Here is a 20,790-nt window from a genome sequence, read left to right on the forward strand (position 1 = left end):
TTTTCACTTATCAATAAAATCTGTTTCCTGTAGTACTGTACAGGACACAAGTTCCTTTAAAGTGATTGTAAAGACTTATTTAAAAAAATAACAAACATTACGTTATACTTACCTCCTCTGTGCAGTTGGTTTTGTACATAGGAGCCCAGATCCTCCTCTTCTTGGGTCCCTCTCCGCTGCTCCTGGTGAGTCACAGCTCTCTGTGCCCATTCAGAGACAGAGCCCCGACCTCTCTCTCCCCTGATTGGCTAACTGATTTTGATTGACAGCTGCAGGAGCTAATGGCGCTGCTGCTGTGTCTCAGCCAATCAGGAGGAGAGTCCCAGATGCCTAAGAGACTCGTGGACATCGCTGGAGAGAGCTGGAGCTCAGGTAAGAAATTGGGGGTTGCTTGGGAGGCTGCTACACACAGAAGGTTTTTTTTTTTTTAATGCATAGAATGTATTAAGATAAAAAGACCTGCTGCCTTTAGAACTCCTTTAAATTGTTATGATTGGGTTATATGCAGACAACTTTCATACGATTGGCAAAAAAAGAAAAACTGCAGGCACCTCCATATATATAACTCCCCCCCACTCCCAGCTAGCCTCAGTTCTGTAGCAAGCAATAAGAAGAGTGAAAGAACAGAGGTTAGGGTTATGTGTCCTTTCCTATACTCTTGGAAACAGATTTGGGGAAATTAAAAATCCTATTTTTTCTGATAGTACAATACAGGACACAGGCTTCTTTAACCACTTCCCGTCTGAAATATATATATAGGTAAAATATATTTGGGTGGTTTTGCAGCACTTGGACGGCCCTCTCCCCCACCACCACCCAGTGTGGTTCCTGAGCTCTCCTGTTCCTCCAGGGAGCCCAGGACCACAGTAAGCGGCTGAGACATGGAGGGACATCTATTAACTGATCTTCTCTGTGATTAATGAAGCCAGAAGCAACAAGGATGTTATCACTTTTTGTTTTTTCAGCGCTGTAATTTCCTGGTTGTTACAGCCAGGAAAAGCAGCTGATCAAACAAGAATTGTTTTTGAACAGCTGCTTTGAAAGACAGGGGAGACACTGGGGTCTAAAAGACCCCTGATGTTTCCATAAAGAGAACTTGTCACCTACCCACGTGTGATAAAGCTAAAGTTAAAAGAAAAAAAAAACTAAAATAAATAATAAAATTTAATAAAAATATTTTAAAAAATGTAAAGCACTCCTGTCCCCCCATGCATACAGGAACATGAAAAAATTGTTAGGTCCAGCATGTACAGTGCCTTGCAAAAGTATTCACCCCCATTGGTATTTTTCGTGTTTTGTTGCCTCACAACCTGGAATTAACATGGATTGTTTGAGGATTTGCATCATTTAATTTACAGAACATACCCACAATTTTGAAGATTTTTTTTTCCTTTAATATGAAGCAAACAACAAATAGGACAAAATAACAGAAAAAGTCAATGTGCATAACAATTCACCCCCCTAAAGTCAATACTTTGTAGAGCCACCTTTTGCGACTATCACAGCTCAACGTTGCTTTGGATAAGTCTCTATGAGCTTGCCACATCTCACCAATGGGATTTTTGCCCATTTCTCCTTGCAAAACTGCTCCAGCTCCTTCAAGTTCGATGATTTGCGCTTGTGAACAGCAATCGTTAAGTCTGGCCACAGAATTTCTATTGGATTGAGGTCTGGGCTTTGACTAGGCCATTCCAATACATTTACATGTTTCCCCTTAAACCACTCAAGTGTTGCTTTAGCAGTGTGTTTGGGGTCATTGTCCTGCTGGAAGGTGAACCTTCGTCCTTGCCTCAAATCACACACAGAGTGGTACAGGTTTTGCTCAAGAAAATCCCTGTATTTAGCACCATCCATCTTTCCCTCAACTCTGACCATTTTCCCAATTCCCGACTGTTGAAAAACATCCCCACAGCATGATGCTGCCATCACCATGTTTCACTGCGGGGATGGTGTTCTTTGGGTGATGTGATGTGCTGGATTTGCACCAGACATAGCGTTTTCCATATATTTTTGGAGTCTCCCACATGCCTTTTCGCAAACTCAAAACGTGACATTTTGTTTTTTGCTGAAAGTAATGGCTTTCTTCTGGCCACTCTGCCATAAAGCCCAACTCTATGGAGTGTATGGCTTATTGTCGTCCTATGTACAGATACTCCAGTCTCTGCTGTGGAACTCTGCAGCTCCTCCAGGGTTATCTTAGGTCTCTGTGCTGCTTCTCTGATTAATGCCCTCCTTGTCCGGTCTGTGAATTTTGGTGTGCGGCTGTCTCTTAGCAGGTTTACTGCTGTGCCATGTTCTTTCCATTTGGTTATGACAGATTTGATGGTGCCCCTAGGGATCATAAAAGATTTGGATATTTTTTTATAACCTAACCCTGACAACAACATTGTTCCTTACTTGTTTGGAGAGTTCTTTGGTCTTCATGGCAGTGTTTGGTTAGTGGTGCCTCTTGCTTAGATGTTGCAGCCTCTGAGGCCTTTCAAAAAGGTGTGTATATGTGATGACAGATCATGTGATACTTAGATTCCACACAGATGGACATCATTTCACTAATTATGTGACTTCTGAAGGTAAGTGGTTGCACCAGAGCTTTTTATGGGCTTCATAACAAAGGGGGTGAATATATATTTCTGAAAGACTAAAGGCTGTAATGTAACAAAATAGGTAAATATATATAAATGATGACTGCACCCACCACATATGTGAGATATTGCCATGAACATCAGAGTGAGAGCATTAATTCTGGGGCTCTAACAATGATTAACGCTAACTTGAAAAGCTTCACTTCTATGGTCAATTTTAGGCACTGTAGTTTGTTGCCATTCCATGGGCAATTTTAAATCTTGACATGTTTGGTATTTACTTACTCGACAAAACATTACCTTTTATATCTTATATTTTACTGAGTATTAAATTGTGTTTATGTGTACTAAAACTCATTTAAGTTTATTTTTCCTGAAAATTTGATAAGTTGATTTGTTCACTTGAAAAGTTTGATGAACAGCTGAGCAAATATCATGTCACATAAAAACAGCCACCATATTATTCTCTCTGCTTTTAGAAAATATATACGGTACTATTTGGGGATTCTAAGTTATCTTCCAGCAAAAAATACAGATTTTAACATGTATGTGAATCATTTGAAAATAGCCCCAGAGAGCTAGCGGTTAAATCATTACGATAATAACACCCATAAGCAGTCCAGCTGAAGGTTGCGCAACAATGTCAACAGGCCCACATAACAAACAGGTAAAAAAAAGCTGAGACAGACACAAACAACAACTTGTAGCACCTTGCTCCAAAAACTGGAATCAAAAGGGACCATTTTCAGGGAGAAGGGAGCCTTGGGCCTGAAGACCACTTTGTCCTTATGTTATATTTGGAAAGGCTACTTGAGGCCACTAACTCAAAGACTCTGCTTGAACAGGTGATTGCTACCAGAAAAATACCTTACACACACCTACAGAAAGACAATAGAATATCCATAATATGTTCAAAGAGTTGCTTTTGAAGAGTGAGACAATAAGACTGAGATCCCAAGGATATACTGGGGAACTAACAGGGGGAGAAATCCAAGCTACACCCTGAACAAAGGTCATAGCTAGAGAGTGAGAAGACAAAGGACTCTGATGCAGAATGGTCAAGGCCAATGTTTGTTCCTTAAAGTAGAGCTAAAGGCAAAACTTTTTTCATTTTGGATAGAGTAAGGGAGGGCTATAACCAGTTTTTTGCCATCTGTGTCCTACTGGGGTGATTTTCCTTTACTTCAAGTCTCATAGCCAAAAGCAGAAAGTGAAAGGAAGTCCCTCCATAGTGAGGAAATCCCTGGCTGTCACCAGAGCTAGTGTCTTCATTGGAAGAATTCTCTCTATTACCGTTCTAAGGACAACCAAAAATGTGGTATTTTCCTTCACTTTTGATGATAACAGTAAGCATAACAAATATAGAGGTTAAATCTTTGTAATGGGGGCCCAGGCAGCAATAAAAACTTATCCACTCTGTCCAAAACAAAATAATACATTTTGCCTTTAATTATATTTTAATGGTACTCAAGGCCAAATGTTGGTCCAGACCGGACTGGAGGAAGTAAAGAATAGGTTCCATGGAGAACTCTGATGTGAAAGTTCCCCAACTCACAGCAATCAGAGTAGGCCTTCCAGGTGTGTTAGTAGATGATACGAGAAGTCAACTACCTAGTACCTGAAGGAAGTAGGGAAGACTACATTTGAAAGGCCCTTGTCCCTCAGAACCATGCATTCAACATACATGCTGTTAAAGCCACTCACTGAGGAGCAGGATGAAACATTCCCCCCCCCCCCCCCGGGATAGGACAGTGATGGCGAACCTTGGCACTCCCGATGTTTTGGAACTACATTTCCCATGATGCTAAGCTACACTGCAGTGTAGCTGAGCATCATGGGAAATGTAGTTCCAAAACATCTGGAGGGCCAAGGTTCGCCATCACTGGGATAGGAGGTCCACGCAATCTGATCTAATCTCATTCTTGATCTTGTTTAGAAGACAAGGGAGAATTTAAAGTGATTGAAAGGCATTGACCAGGTTTAACTGATCCCACAGCATCACCAGAGGGTTCACTTCGAAGGCCCAGGGGTCCCTAGACCTGGCAAAAAGACTGTCTAGTTTGTTAATGAAACCGGATACCAGTGAGTTCATATATAATGCCCCCACCTGTGCCAAATGTCTTAAAAGTCATATGGATGCAGAACACATTACCAAAGATTCAGACACTGACATGTGATAAAATCCACCTATTAATTTGCCATGCCTTGGATGTGGACAACAGACACAGCTGAAACGTTAAGTTCTGCCTATAAAATAATAAAGTCTACTTCTCTTAAAACATTGCATCTGTTGGTGTCTCCTTGATGACTGATCTAGTACTGTATTTACTTATCTGGTACCCCTGCATTCCCTGCTGCCAGTGCTATTACAGACATGGCAGCCCTGGCTTCCAGCCATGCATGCAATTTCCTCGCTTGCCAATGTAGGTTGCAACAGCTGCTATATTTGCACGGCATCCCCAATGTCCCTACAGATGCACATGAGGCAGGCTTGTCTGTGTTGGCCACCAAGGCTGCTATACTTGCACGGTATGCTCAGCTTCCCTCCAGATAAGCCTGAGTCGCATGCTAAACTCTCTGGGGCAGTATGTCGATTATAGACAGAGGAATCCATAAGAATGAAACTGGGATTCCGGGCCATGTTTGGTTTAGACAGCAGTGGTCTCAAGGCCTGCCATAGACAGAACCACAGGTTGCATGGAAGGCCCCACCAAGGAAATGATAGCTTTAGGGGTGCCTCTAACCTCTTATCTACTGAGACCTTGAATGCAGGATTATCCTCCATGGAAGTCATGTGGGTATTGTTAAGGCAAGAGCCCATTTCCTTAGGAAACTATCCTCAATAGGATACTGTAGGGCAATATCTTTTGGTGGAGAAAATTTTTCCCCAAGGAGAGGCTAGTTTCCATACAGGACAGGCTTAACTAGTGTGGACCAGAAAAGTCTTAGCTGTTGTACAGTATTTTAGAGACCCCATACTGGATACTTTTGGGCAAGTTTCAGTAAGCATAGAAATAGTCTATTTTTGTTTAGGACAGTGGTTCTTAACCTTTCTAGTGCCGTGACCCCTTGATAAAATTTCCCAATTTGTGGGGACCCCTAACTGTAAAATTATTTTCGTAGCATGGCAAGAAAAGTAATTTGCGCCCCTAACCCACAGACATTTAGCGCTCCCTGAGTCCCTTTCACTCGTACAGTTTTAAAACCCCTTATGGTACGTTTTAGAATGTACCACTCTTTCTCTTAGTTCTTATATTTCCCTTTTATCTCTCTCTATCCTAATTTCCTGTCCCCCCCCCCCCCCCCCCATCCCTCTCTCTAGCCATCTCTTGTTCTTTCTCTCATTCTTCCTCTCCCTTTTTCTTTGCCCCCCCCCCCTTTTCCACTCCGTTTCATGTATTCTCTATTTTTATTTCTTCTCTTATTCTTTGGTGGGGGTGGGGGTATTGGGATGAGTGGCAGTGCTGGCGGAGAGTTGAGATGGGTGGCAGTGCTGGGGGGAGTTCTGATCAGTCAATTTAGGTGCTCTTGATCAAGGTCATTTGCTGATCTTAGAACTGTAGTGGGGACTTTTAATGGAAACTATAATCACAGGTAGCGTTACTCACTGTGTCTCCGGCTTCGCTGTGTCTCAGACTTTGTGGTGTCTCATAGCAGTGACACCTATGCCAAAATCAAGATATAGGGTCTCCTCCAGACCCTCCCACTTCACATTCCTCACCAGTCAGCTGACCTCTAGTCTCTGCCCCCCCCCCCAGCCATGCTGTGACCTGAATGGGTGGCTGCGAAGAGGCTAAGTGGGCGACTGCGGGCTCCAGGAACAGCCCAGCTGAAAGGCCACAGGCTCTAGGGACAGCCCTGATGGGCGGCCGCCAAAAGACTGGGAGAGTGGGCTTCAGAAACAGCCCAAGATTTGGTGACCCCTGGCAAATCATCATTCAACCCCAAGGGGGTCTTGATCCCCAGGTTGAGAACCACTGGTTTAAGAGAAATATTTGTAGCAGGTGTATCATCCTGATCCGATGACTCAGAAGGCAAGGGGCCCTTCTCCACTGTCACCTCTTCCTCTTCCACTATATCTAGCTCAAGGGCAAAGTCAAAGACCAATTAGGGAGAGTAAGTTAAAGGGGCACAGATGTGGCTCCGGCTATCTACTGTATGGCCACAATAAGGCCGGAAATTACATCCAAAGGAGGAGCCTGGAGTGGTGGATGGGCCTGCTGAATGACCAGACAGAGGCAGGGAGTCAGAACAAGGGCGACCATCAGAGGAAAGAGTACTAGGGTCCTGAAAAGATGAAAGATATATAACCAGCCAAAGAATGAGCCTGAACTAGGGAGCCTATCTGACCCCATATTTATTGCGGTGCATACTAGCTTATTATGCCTTTGCCTTATAGGTTTTTTTTTTTGTTTTTTTTTATTCTGGGTATACAATCATTTTAGGAGCTTATTTGGGCACTGGCAAGGCAGTAAGTTAAGTTACCCACTTAAGGACCACCTCACGTCGATGTACGTCAGCAGAATGGCATGGCTGGGCACAAGCACGTACCTGTACGTTGCTCTTTAAGTGCCCAGCCGTGGGTCGCGAGTGCGCAGATGCCGGCAGCCGGTCCTGAGCTCCATGACCGTGGCATTTTTAATTGCACTGATTGCTGTATTAATGCCAATGGTCCCAAAAATGTATCAAAATTGTCCGACGTGTCCGCCATAATGTCGCAGTCACAATAAAAATCGCTGATCGCCGCCATTACTAGTAAAAAAAAAATATTAATAAAAATGCCACAAAACTATCCCCTATTTTGTAGACGCTATAACTTTTGCGCAAACCCATCAATAAATGCTTATTGTGATTTTTTTTTTACCAAAAATATGTAGAAGAATACGTATCGGACTAAACTGAGGAAAACATTTTTTTTTATATATTTTTGGGGATATTTATTATAGCAAAATGTAAAAAATAATGTGGTTTTTTTTTTAAAATTGTCGCTCTTTTTTTGTTTGTAGCGCAAAAAATAAAAACCGCAGAGGTGATCAAATACCACCAAAAGAAAGCTCTATTTGTGGGAAAAAAAGAACGTCAATTTTGTTTCGGAGCCCCGTCGCACAACCGCGCAATTGTCAGTTAAAGTGACGCAGTGCCGAATAGCAAAAAGGGGCTTGGTCCTTTAGCTGGAAAATGGTCCGGGGTTTAAGTGGTTAAAGTAGAATAACTGAAAAAAAAAATGAGTATACCCCTATGTGAAAATGTCCAAATTGGACACAAGGTGTCAATATTTTGTGTGGCCACCGTTATTTTTCAGCACTGCTTTAACCCTCTTGGGCATGGAGTTTACCAGAGCTTCACAGGTTGTCACTGGAGTCCTCTTCCACTCCTCCATGATGACATCATGGAGCTGGTGGATGTTAGAGACCTTGCGCTCCTCCACCCTCCAGTTGAGGATGCCCCATAGATGCTCAATACGATTTAGGTTTGGAGACATGCTTGGCCAGACGATCACCTTTACCCTCAGCTTCTTTAGCAAGGCAGTGGCCATCTTGGAGGTGTGTTTGGTATGACTATCATGTTGGAGTACTGCCCTGTGGCCCAGTCTCCGAAGGGAGGGGATCATGCTCTGCTTATGTCACATGTTGGCATTCATGGTTCCCTCAATGAACTGTAGTTCCCCAGTGCTGGCAGCACTCATGCAGCCCCAGAACATGACACTTCCACCACAATGCTCGACTGTAGTCAAGACACACTTGTCTCTTTACTCCTCACCTGGTTGCCGCCACACACGCTTGACACCATCTGAACCAAATAAGTTTATCTTGGTCTCATCAGACCACAGGACATGGTTCCAGTAATCCATGTCCTTAGTCTTTTTGTCTTCAGCAAATAGTTTGTGGGCTTTCTTGTGCATCATCTTTAGAAGAGGCTTCCTTCTGGGACGACAGCCATGCAGACTAATTTGATGCGGTGTGCAGCGTATGGTCTGAGCACTGACAGGCTGCCCCCCCAACCCCTCAACCTCTGTAGCAACGCTGACAGAACTCATACGTCTATTTCCCAAAGACAACCTCTGGATATGACACTGAGCATGTGCACTCAACTTCTTTGGTCGACCACGGCAAGGCCTGCTCTGAGTGAGCCTGTCCTGTTAAACCGCTGTATGAGTGAAAGCGATAACACCAAATTTAAAACACCTGCTCCCCATTCACACCTAAGACCTTGCTGACAGAACTCATATGTCTATTTCCCAAAGACAACCTCTGGATATGATACTGAGCATGTGCACTCAACTTCTTTGGTCGACCATGGTGAGGCCTGCTCTGAGTGGAACCTGTCCTGTTAAAACACTGTATGAGTGAGAGCGATAACACCAAATTTAAAACACCTGCTCCCCATTCACACCTAAGACCTTGTTATGCTGCGTACACACGATCAGATTGTCCGGCGTACTTAGTCCGCCGAAACGCATTTCAGCGGACAATTCGATCGTGTGTGGGCTTCAGCTGACTTTTCCAGCGTGAAGTCCGGCGGACTAAGAAGATATTTTTGCACTCCAATCTTCCCGTCGTACTTGGGTTTCAGCGGACAATACGTTAATCAGTATGCTAGTACGGCGGACTAAGAATGACGCATGCTCAGAAGCAAGTACGAAAAAGGAAGCTATTGGCTACTGGCTATTGAACTTCCTTTTTCTAGTCCAGTCGTACGTGCTGTACGTCATCATGCTAGCAAACGCCAGACTTTCTGTGTGTCCGTGTGTGGCCAAGTCCGTTCGGTAGAAAGTCAGCCAGACTATCCGCCGGATTGTTTGCCGGACTAAGTACGCCGGACAATTCGCTCGTGTGTACGCGGCATAACACTAACAAGTCACAGGGAGAGAAAATGGCTAATTGGGCCCGATTTAGACATTTTCACTTAGGGGTGTTCTCATTTTTGTTGCCACTTTTTTCGCCAGCAGTTTAGACGTTAATGGCTGTGTGTTGAGTTATTTTGAGGGGACAGCACATTTAAACTGCTACACAAACACACACACACATGGCTCAAAATTTCAAGTCCTGAGCTACTAGCCAGGCCTCAAGGGTTACTCAACACCAGTTGTCCCACCAAACCCCTACCCTGCCCCTCCCCTAATTCCACCCTTAATCATGCCCTCATAAATTATCTCATGAAATGACACTTAAAAGTTTTATGCAGAATTAAGTTCTAAAAATAAATATTAACAACAACTCTATCAGTGCCTATCAGTGCAGCCTCACTTGTGTCCATCAATGCAGCCTCACTTGTGTCCATCAATGTAGCCTCACCTGTGTCCATCAATGGAGCCTGCCTGTGTCCATCAATACAGCCTGCCTGTGTCCATCAATACAGCCTGCCTGTGTCCATCAATGCAGCCTGCCTGTGTCCATCAACGCAGTCTACCTGTGCAGAGGAAGAGTGAGGAAAGCAGGTGGTTGGATTATCAGACAGCGGGGACATTGCTGTAACAGCTTACATCTCAATTGCCGTGTGTTCCCACTGCTCACCATCTCATACAGCCCTGCCTCCTGGCCCAGGGACTTTGATATACGTCACACATCCTGGGATTGGAAGGGGGATCAGTCTATCAAAGTATCAGTGCAAGGAGGTGGGGCTGTATGTGATGGCAAGTGCGTGGAACACATAGCAATTGAAATGTAAGCTGTTAAAGACATGTCTTGATAATCCGGCCCGCTGCTCTCCTCTCTTTCCCTTGGCGATCACTGAGAGAACGGCTCCCATTCAAGCCAGCATGCCGGCGGTGCTTGCCCCTCCCCCATCCCCGCTTCCAGGCAGCCCATTCTCGACAGCCCTCATTTTCCACTGGCAAAATGCGAGTGGAAAATTTGAAGTCTGTATATATATATCACACACACACACTGTATCTCACAAAAGTCAATACACCCTTCACATTTTTGTAAATATTTTATTATATCTTTTCATGTGACAACACTGAAGAAATGAGACTTTGCTACAATGTAAAGTACTGAGTGTACAGCTTGTATAACAGTGTATATTTGCTGCCCCCTCAAAATAACTCAACACACAGCCATTAATGTCTAAACCGCTGGCAACAAAAGTGAGTACACCCCTAAGTGAAAATGTCTAAATATCATCTAAATATCATTATCATTTTCTCTCCCCGGTGTCATGTGACTTGTTAGTGTTACAAGGTCTCAGGTGTGAATGGGGAGCAGGTATGTTAAATTTGGCATTATCGCTCTCACACTCTCATACTGGTCACTGGAAGTTCAACATGGCACCTCATGGCAAAGAACTCTCTTAGGATCTGAAAAATAGAATTGTTGCTCTACATAAAGATGGCCTAGGCTATAAGAAGACCCTGAAACATGCCAAGACCATGAAACTGAGCTGCAACATGGTGGCCAAGACCATACAGCGGTTTAACAGGACAGGACAGGTTCTGCTCAGAACAGGCCTTGCCATGGTCAACCAAAGTAGTTGAGTGCACATACTCAGCATCATATCCAGAGGTTGTCTTTGGGAAATAGCGGTATGAGTGCTGCCAGCATTGATGCAGAGGTTGAAGGGGTGTGGGGGGTCAGCCTGTCAGTGCTCAGACATTACACTGCATCATATTGGTCTGCAGGCCTCTTCTAAAGCTCGCAAACAGTTTGCTGAAGACCAGCAGACAAAGGACATGGATTACTGCAACCATGTCCTGTGGTCTGATGAGACCAAGATAAACTTATTTGGTTCAGATGGTGTCAAGCGTGTGTGGTGGCAACCAGGTGAGGAGTACAAAGACAAGTGTGTCATGCCTACAGTCAAGCATGGTGGTGGGAGTGTCATGGTCTGGGGCCGAATGAGTGCTGCCGCCACTGGGGAGCTACAGTTCATTGAGAGAACCATGAATGCTAACATGTACTGTGATATATTAAAGCAGAGCATGAACCCCTCCCTTCGGAGACTGGGCCCCAGGGCAGTATTCCAACATAACGACCCCAAACACACCTCCAAAATGACCGCTGCCTTGCTAAAGAAGGGTAAAGGTGATGGACTGGCCAAGCATGTCTCCAGACCTAAACCCTACTGAGCATCTGTGGGGCATCCTCAAATGGAAGGTGGAGGAGCGTAAGGTCTCTAACATTCACCAGCTTCATGAGGTCATCATGGAGGAGTGGAAGAGGACTCCAATGGCAACCTGTGAAGCTCTGGGGAACTCCATTCCCAGGAGGGTTAAGGCAGTGCGTGTGTACTCACTTTGTTGCCAGCAGTTTAAACATTAATGGCTGTGTGTGGTGACCAGTGGCTTATCCAGGGTATGACACATATGGCAAGTGCCATGGGCACCATATGAAGAGGGGGAAACTCTTCTTCCCAGGGCCGGATTATAGTTTCTACACACAATTACCGGCTCGTCTTCAGCCGCTACATTGCCTTGCAATCTCACCAGACAGCTGAATTATAGGCCCAAGACAGTGAGACAGCCTATGGCGGCACCTACTACATACATTGCCTTGCAGAGAATGCTTCGCTGCATAGCCTCTGTACTAGTGCACTGAGGCTGAGCGTGCTCCTCCCCTTGATGTCCTGCGCAGCATGACATCATCCATAGACTGGCCCAAGAGGCTGATGTGGGCGGCACCGGCGCCGCTGCAAGCAAGTTGGAGGAAGCGCCGTACAAGTAGAAGAACAAGTAAGCTCTGCCTCTGCATGGGGCTGCGGGAAGTCGGGCAGATAAGTGCAGCTCAGTGTACTGGCTCTGGCTGAAGTGGGTTAATTGTTTGAGAGGGAGGGTGGATGGTCAGGGGAACTGTCAGTGTCTCCTAGGCCTATAACTACCAGTGTTCATTAGTGCCAGTGCCTATCAATACCACTGTCACCTATCAGTGCCACCTGTCATTGCCAGTGTCATTTATCAGTGCCTGTGTCACCTATCACTGCCACCTATCAGTGCAGCTTATCAGTGTCACCTGTTAGTGCCACCTATTAGTGCCCATCAGTGCCACCTATCAGTGTTAGTGCTGCCTCATCAGTGCTGCCTTATCAGTGCCCATCACTTCAGCCCATCAGTGCTGCCTGTCAGTGCCCATCAGTGCTGGCTATCAGTGCAGCTCATCAGTCCTGTCTATCAGTGCAGCTCATTAGTGCCCAACAGTGCTACATATCAGTGCTGCCTATCAATGCAGCTTATCAGTGCTGCCTATCAGAACCTATCAGTGCAACCCATCCGTGCTGCCTATCAGTGCCACCTATCAGTGTTAGTGCTGCCTTTATCAGTGCCCATAAATGCCGCAAATCAGTGCCCATCGGTTCAGCCCATCAGTGCTGCCTATCAGTGCCCATCAGTGCTGACTATCAGTGCAGCCTATCAGTGCAGCTCATCAGCCCTGCCTATCAGTGCCTATCAGTGCAGCTCATCAGTGCTGCCTATCAGTGAAACTCATCAGTGCAGCTCATCAGTGCTGCTTATCAGTGCCCATCAGTGCTGCCTATCAGTGCTTTCTATCAGTGCTTTCCTTTAGTTCAACCCATTAGTGCTGCCTAGCAGTGTAACTCATCAGTGCTGCCTATCAGTGCAACTCATCAGTGCTGCCTATCAGTGCCCATCAGTGCAGCCTATCAGTGTCCATCAGTGCTGCCTATCAGTGCCCTTAAGTGCAGCTGATCAGTGCTGCCTATCAGTGCCCATCAGTGCAGCTCATCAGTGCTACCTATCAGTGCAACTCACCAGTGCTGCCTATCAGTGCAGCTCATCAGTGCTGCCTATCAGTGCCCTTAAGTGCAGTTGATCAGTGCTGCCTATCAGTGCAACCCATCAGTGCAGCCTATCATTACCCATCAGTGCTGCCTATCAGTGCTGCCTATCAGTGCAACCCATCAGTGCTGCCTATCAGTGCAGCCCATCAGTGCCCTTAAGAGCATCTGATTAGTGCTCCTATCAGTGAAACTCATCAGTGCTGCCTATCAGTGCAGCTCATCAGTGCTGCCTATCAGTACTGCCTATTAGTGCAGCCCATCAGTGCTGCCTATCAGTGCCCATAAGTGCAGCTCATCAGTGCTGCCTATCAGTGCCTATTAGTGCAGCTCAATCCATAATTTGTTAATTGAAAGATTAAAGAGCTTGACTTGTAGTTTTCTACTTTTTTTTGTTGTTAAGGTTATCCGAAAGATGGTTTTCAAATGTTTTGACAGTGGTGCAGTTTCGGTGCTTGCCAAAGGTGCCATTTTCACTAGATACGCCTCTGGAGTTATTTTGAGGGGACAGCAAATTTACACTGATATATATATATACATACATACACACACACATACAGTGGATGTAAAAGGTCTACACACCCCTGTTAAAATGACAGGTTTCTGTAATGTAAGAAAATGAGACAAAGATAAAATATTTCATAACTTTTTCCACCTTTAATGTGACATATAAACTGTACAACTCAATTGAAAAACAAACTGAAATCTTTTAGGTGGGGGGAAGTAAAAATAAAATATAAAATAAAATCATATGGTTGCATAAGTGTATGCACACCCTTAAACTAATGCTTTGTCGAAGCACCTTTTGCTTTTATTACAGCACTCAGTCTTTTTAGCTTTGGGTCTATCATCTTGACTTGACAATATCTGCCCACTCTTTGCAAAAACATTCCAAATCTGCCAGATTGTGAGGGCATCTCTTGTGCACAGTCCTCTCCAGATCACCCCACAGATTTTCAACTGGATTCAGGTCTGGGCTCTGTCCGTGCCATTACAAAACTTTAATCTTCTTCTGGTGAAGCCATTCCTTTGTTGATTTGGATGTATGCTTTCGGTCGTTGTCATGCTGAAAGATGAAGTCCCTCTTCATGTTCAGCTTTCTAGCAGAAGCCTGAAGATTTTGTGCAAATTCTGTATTGTATTTTGAACTGTTCATAATTCCCTCTACCTTGACTAAGGCCCCTGTTCCATCTGAAGAAAAACAGCCCCAAAGCATGATGCTGCCACCACCATGCTTCACTTTATGTATGGTGTTCTTTTGGTGATGTGCAGTGTTGTTTTTGCACCAAAAATGTCTTTTGCAATAATGGACATAAAGTTCAACCTGGGTTTCATCAGACCAGACAGAACACATTTTTCCACATGCTTTTGGGAGACCTCAGATGTGTTTTTACCAAATTTAGCTGGGCTTGGATGCTTTTCTTCATAAGAAAAAACTTCTGTCTTGCCACTCTACCCCGTAGCCTAGAAGAATACTAGAGATGGTTGTGACATGTACCACACAGCCAGTACTTACCAGATATTCCTGCAGCTCCTTTAATGTTGCTGTAGGCCTCTTGGCAGCCTCCCTGACCAGTTTTATTTTCTTCTTTTCATCAATTTGGGAAGGACATCCAGTTCTTGGTAATGTCACTGTTGTGCCTTATTTTATCCACTTGATGAGGATAGTTTTCACTGTATTCCATGGTATATCTAATGCCTTGTAACTTCTTTAGTGCCCTTCTCTTGACTGATACCTTTCAACAATGAGATCCCTCTGATGCTTTGGAAGCTCTCTGCAGACCATGGCTTTTGCTGTAGGATGCGACTAAGAAAATGCCAGGAAAGACAGCTAAACTTTATTTGGGGTTAATCAGAGGCACTTTATATGATGGAAGTTGTGTACTGACTCCTATTTAACATGAGTTTGAATGTGATTGCTTAATTCTGAACACAGCTACATCCCCAGTTATAAGAGGGTGTGCACACTTATTCAACCACATTATTTTCATTTTTTATTTTTGCTTTCTCCCCCTAAAAGATTTCATTTTGTTTTTCAATTGAGTTGTACAGTTTATAGGTCTCATTAAAGGTAAAAAAAAGTTCTGAAATTATTTTTGTCCCATTGTTTTACATCACAGAAACCTGACATTTTAACAGGAGTGTGTAGACTTATATTTTGATTTAAGCAGTTTAACCTTAGGCTGCGTAGGGTGTTTTTTACTGTCACGGCAGTAAGGATGTGGAACTCAAAAGACTCTTGAATGTGCACAATACACACATACAGGGGTATGGGAAATAATTATCTACACAAAAGCTTCACATACACTGCTGCTGATAAACAGACGTTTAGGAGCAGTTGGACATGTTTTTCCAGCTGCCTCTGAACTCTACTCTATGTTATCTTATCTGTTGTACATGTAATTTATAGTAGTTTCCAGGTAGTTGAGTTTAGAAGCATTTTTTGGAAAGCAAAAATGTTCAGAGGCATTTGAAATGCCAAATGCCTGTAACAGCTTGTAAACACGGTAACTCACATTTAACCGCATTTCGTTTACATGCATTTTTAACTATTTGAAAAAAAACGTTCTAAACCCAAACGCAGCTAAACGCGGCATGTAAACGTAGCAAAACTGACGTTTTTAAAAGATGTTTACTATCTGTCAAGTTAGATTCAGTTCAGGGGAAGTTGTAAAACGTCCCGTGTACATTAAGCCAAACACACACACCAACATAGGTTGAACAGGATGGACTATTGTCTTTATTCAACCTTACCAATTTTGTAACTATAATTTACATTAACACTTACCATAGTCTGTGTTTTCAGGTTCCCAGCAGTTTGAAGGCCAGAAATATGGAGCCTAGAAAGACATTCAATTAAATAACTGTCAAACTATTTCTGTTTGCATTATTATTAGATCATCTATGAAAGCAGATAATTCAGGTTGAAAAGAAGTATTTTGCAAATTATGAAGAAGGTGTGAACTAACAAGACAAGGCTAGTGGAAGGTTAATGGTCCTTATAGTGATGTTCAACTTTTCTATCAATAGGATATCAATGTCCGATAGCTCTTACCCCCATGTGTCATCTTTGCTACTGTTTCATTGTTACAAAAACTAAATCAAAACTTTGCAATAAAGCTAGTTTCTGGGCTCCCTCTCATCCTTAAAGTGATATTAACCGCTTCCCAACCAGCACACAACGATGTATGTCAGCAGAATGGCATGGACAGGCACATGGGCGTACAGGTACGGCCCTTTGGTGGCACACGCATGCGACGGTCGGGACTTCCGTGAGTCCGATTGCGGGTCCCACGGACTCAATCGCCACGGGGATAGCCCTGATCATCTGACGGGGAGGAAGAATGGGGAGATGTTAAAATAAACAAGCATCTCCCCGTTCTGCCTAGCAACAGTGACACTGATCTCTGCTCCCTGTGATTGGAGCAGAGATCAGTGATGTGTAAAACACAGCCACGCCCCACACAGTTAGCAACACGCCCCTAGGACACACTTAACCCCTATACTGCCACCTCCTGGTTAATCCCTTCACTGCCAGTGTCATTTACACAAGAATCAGTGTATTTGTATAGCACCGATTGCCGTATAAATGACAATGGTCCCAAAAATGTGTCAAAAATGTCCGATGTGTCTGCCAGAATGTCACAGTCACAGTAAAAATCGCTGATCGCTGCCACTATTAGTAAAAAAAAATATTAATAAAAATGCCATAAAATTATCCCCTATTTAGTAAACGCTATAACTTTTGCGCAAACCAATCAATAATCGCTTATTGCGATTTTTTTTTACCAAAAATATGTAGAAGAATATGTATTGGCCTATGTATTTTTATACATTTTTGGGGGATATTTATTATAGCAAAAAGTAAAAAATAATGCGTTTTTTTTCAAAATGGTTGCTCTTTTTTTGTTTATAGTGCAAAAAATAAAAACTGCAGGGGTGATCAAATACCACTAAAAGAAAGCTATATTTGTGGCAAAAAAAAGGACGTCAATATTGTTTGGGAGCCACGTCGCACAACTACGCAATTGTCAGTTAAAGTGACACAGTACTGAATCGCAAAAAGTGGTCCGGTCTTAAGCCAGCAAAATGGTCCGGTCCGAACGTGGTTAAAGGCTTTCTTTTTTATGTTATACTTACATGCTCTGTGCAGTGGTTTTGCACAGAGCCACTCTAAACCTCCTCCTCTCGGTGCTCTTGGCCCCCCATAGAATGCATGAAGGCAAAAAACCTCAAGCTTTTACAACCACTTTATTGAAACTTTTACATACTTACAAAATAATGTTGGTATGCATTTTTTTCTTTTCATTAGATGTTCCAAAAAAATCTAACATTTACACTGTAAAAAATGTGAACAAATATTTGGGCACTCTAATTATATATATATATATATATATATATATATCTATACAGTGGGGCAAAAAAGTATTTAGTCAGCCACCAATTGTGCAAGTTCTCCCACTTAAAAAGATGAGAGGCCTGTAATTGTCATCACAGGTATACCTCAACTATCAGAGACAAAATGTGGAAACAAATCCAGACAATTACATTGTCTGATTTTTGAAAGAATTTATTTGCAAATTATGGTGGAAAATAAGTATTTGGTCAATATCAAAAGTTCATCTCAATACTTTGTTATATATCTGTTGTATACACACGGTCGGACGAAGTTGTCGGAAAATCCGATCATTCAGAACGTGATGACGTTATTTCGTTACGACGGGACTACGTTCAGGCTAGTAGCCAATAGCTTTGATGTAGGAATTTGATCTGAGCATGCGTGGGACTTTGTCTGATCGGAATTCTCTACACATGATCGGAGTATGTCCGATCTGAGCATTTTGTCGGAAAATATTTCCGGTGAGTTGGAAAATTTGGTCCGACGGATATTCCAACGGAAACAGTCCGATGCATACCACACACAGTCAGAATATCTGACAAAACGCTCCGATCGGACACATTCCGTCGGAATCTCCGATCGTGTGTACAAGGGCTTAAAGAATAAGATACAGGTCTGTGAGAACCAGAAATATTGCTTGTTTGTAGGTGACCAAATATTTATTTTCCACCATAATTTGCAAATAAATTCTTTCAAAAATCAGACATGGTGATTGTCTGGATTTGTTTCCACATTTTGTCTCTCATAGTTGAGGTATACCTATGATGACAATTACAGGCCTCTCATCTTTTTAAGTGTGAGAACTTGCACAATTGGTGGCTGACTAAATACTTTTTTGCCCCACTGTATATATATATATATATATATATATATATATATATATATATATAAATCTCTCTCTCTCTCTCTCTCTCTCTCTATATATATATATATATATATATATATATATATATATATATATATAAAATGATTTTGTGTGTGTGTGTGTGTGTGTGTGTGTATATATATATATAGTGGAGACCAGATACTACTATCCTCTGTGCATCACAAAATTGTATTGCACATTCATAAAATGCAGACTGCAGTGCAGACCCTGGGATATGTCACAGAAAACTGTATAATGCACAGTACTACAAGAAAAATCTGCAAAATATCAAGTCTTTTCAGTCATAGTAGCAATCCAAAGATATGGTTTAATCCACCTAAATAGCTAACAATGGATATTGTTTCAAATCTATAGCATTTTCCTGGAATTAAGGGACAGTAGACGGAAATGGCAAGCCCGATATAATGTATTCCCAACCTGGCAATTTGGACACTCCAAAAACAGACTTTAACAATCGAGATCTGAAGGCAAAAGTAATGCACCAGTAAATTAGAACATGTGTAGTTGGGTTCTGGCTGTCTTGTGCAATCTCCCATCTGCACCCGCCTCTGCATAGCGTGTGTCTGTGTGATAGTCACTCCTCATCCACCGCTCACTCTGTCTTCTGCCTCCGAGCATGCCGCTCATAGGCCAATCAGCAGAAGAAGGTCACACAAGCTGCAATGCACCCTGGGATATATAGTTTTGTGGAGGGACTGCTGCACTGTGTGGGATGGCTGCCAAACTATAAATCCCAATAAACTATGGTTAAATTATGGTTTGTGGCTTTTTGGTACTGAGAGGGAGAGATATAGGGGGCCACTGGCTGCATGCTGATTTACTGGCCTTTGTTGGAGGTTTGGTAGAGAGAGACCGGGGGGGCACTTCTGCCATGGGTGTCTGCAGCTGTAGCCTGAGAACTGGTTAAAGGGTTATCTACCTATTACCAACACTTACAGAGACTGAGTTGTTGAGACCAGGACAACAACTGCACACTGTACATACCGCAGCTTCACACAGCACCTCCATAAAATCAATACTGCACCCATACCAACTCTATACCACCATTACACTGAACTATCACTGCTTCCGACTTGCATCTACTCTGCATCTGTGCAATAACTATACTGCACATAAAGTACCCACTTACAGCATGCAGGTGTATTATGACTGCTGTTAAGTTCACCAACATTTCATATTGGGTCCCGATAGCTGGGATAAGAAATACACTAAGGACTGCCCTGTCACATAACCTGCCCGCAAATCACCCGAGCTCCCTATCCCCCCATATCCATTTGTGTCATTTCAAATACTCACAATGTTCGCCAGACAGTTTTAGGCCTAACATAGCTGCCATTAGTGCACACTGGCAGTATAACTTCAGTGGTTGATAGATCAAGTCATATTACTGTTCACTGCTGCACTTCAAGTGCCGTTGTTACTGTTTGTGCTGATTTGGATGGCAAGTGTCATCCTTTGCCTTGTCCTTTTTGCTAATAACTCTGCATACCAAAGTGTGTTATTACCATTGTTATTAATTTACCTTTCTTTGATTTGCTTGCCTTGTTACTAACTTTGTTGAGTGACAATATACTACCGTAAGTTTGCCTTTACTATAGGCAGTCCCTGGGTTACAAAGGTTGAATTTGTTCGGAACAGGTACATATTTTAAGTGTAGCTCTAACCAAAAAAATAATTGTTACGCTTTTTGGATAGCATAGGGAAGGGTTAACGCCTGTAACATTTGTTTTGCTGTCTTTGCTCCTGTTCAGAAGATTTCACCTAACTTTCTGTCCCTATGACAATTGGATTTTGAAAATTTTAGGATGTTGTAGAAACAAGGATTGGTGATAAAGCTTCAGTGGAGACAACTTTTTCCCCATGATAACTCTTACAGGAGTAATTTTCCCTTCCTAGGGGTAGGTATCCTCTCACTTCCTGTTGTCTCCCTTAATTTGTAAGTAGGAGTCATTTGTAAGTCGGATGTTTGGAGCCTGGGGACCGCCTGTAATTGATTTAGTCCCTGTTTCTTTGAAATAGCTTTATTGATGGGTGCTTACAGTTACTGTCAGTGCTTTTCTGTGATATTGTGTGCTTGTGCACTTAGTCTGGTGTGTCGAGGGGCTGAGAGAATTTTGAGGCCAAGAACAGAGGACCTATCCTAAACCGTAGCTCATTTGGGGGTTGCGCTACACGTGTAAGGTTTGATGCTCAGA

General features: G+C 43.2%; 1 protein-coding gene across 3 annotated transcripts in view; it reads right to left on the bottom strand.

Annotated features, from left to right (window-relative positions):
• The window catches only part of RGS6 (regulator of G protein signaling 6), a 796,961-nt gene that overhangs the window by 180,689 nt on the left and 595,482 nt on the right, over window positions 1–20,790 (bottom strand). For all 3 annotated transcript variants that reach the window (XM_077464598.1, XM_077464599.1, XM_077464600.1), the window contains one exon: window positions 16,099–16,150. In XM_077464598.1, the coding sequence (XP_077320724.1) occupies window positions 16,099–16,150 (52 nt within the window). The remainder of the gene's footprint in view (window positions 1–16,098; window positions 16,151–20,790) is intronic.

The sequence above is a fragment of the Lithobates pipiens genome, unplaced genomic scaffold (genome assembly GCF_037356315.1).
Source record: "Lithobates pipiens isolate NorthernLeopardFrog02 unplaced genomic scaffold, aLitPip1_a1.2 Scaffold_30, whole genome shotgun sequence".
NCBI classification, from domain to species: domain Eukaryota; kingdom Metazoa; phylum Chordata; class Amphibia; order Anura; family Ranidae; genus Lithobates; species Lithobates pipiens.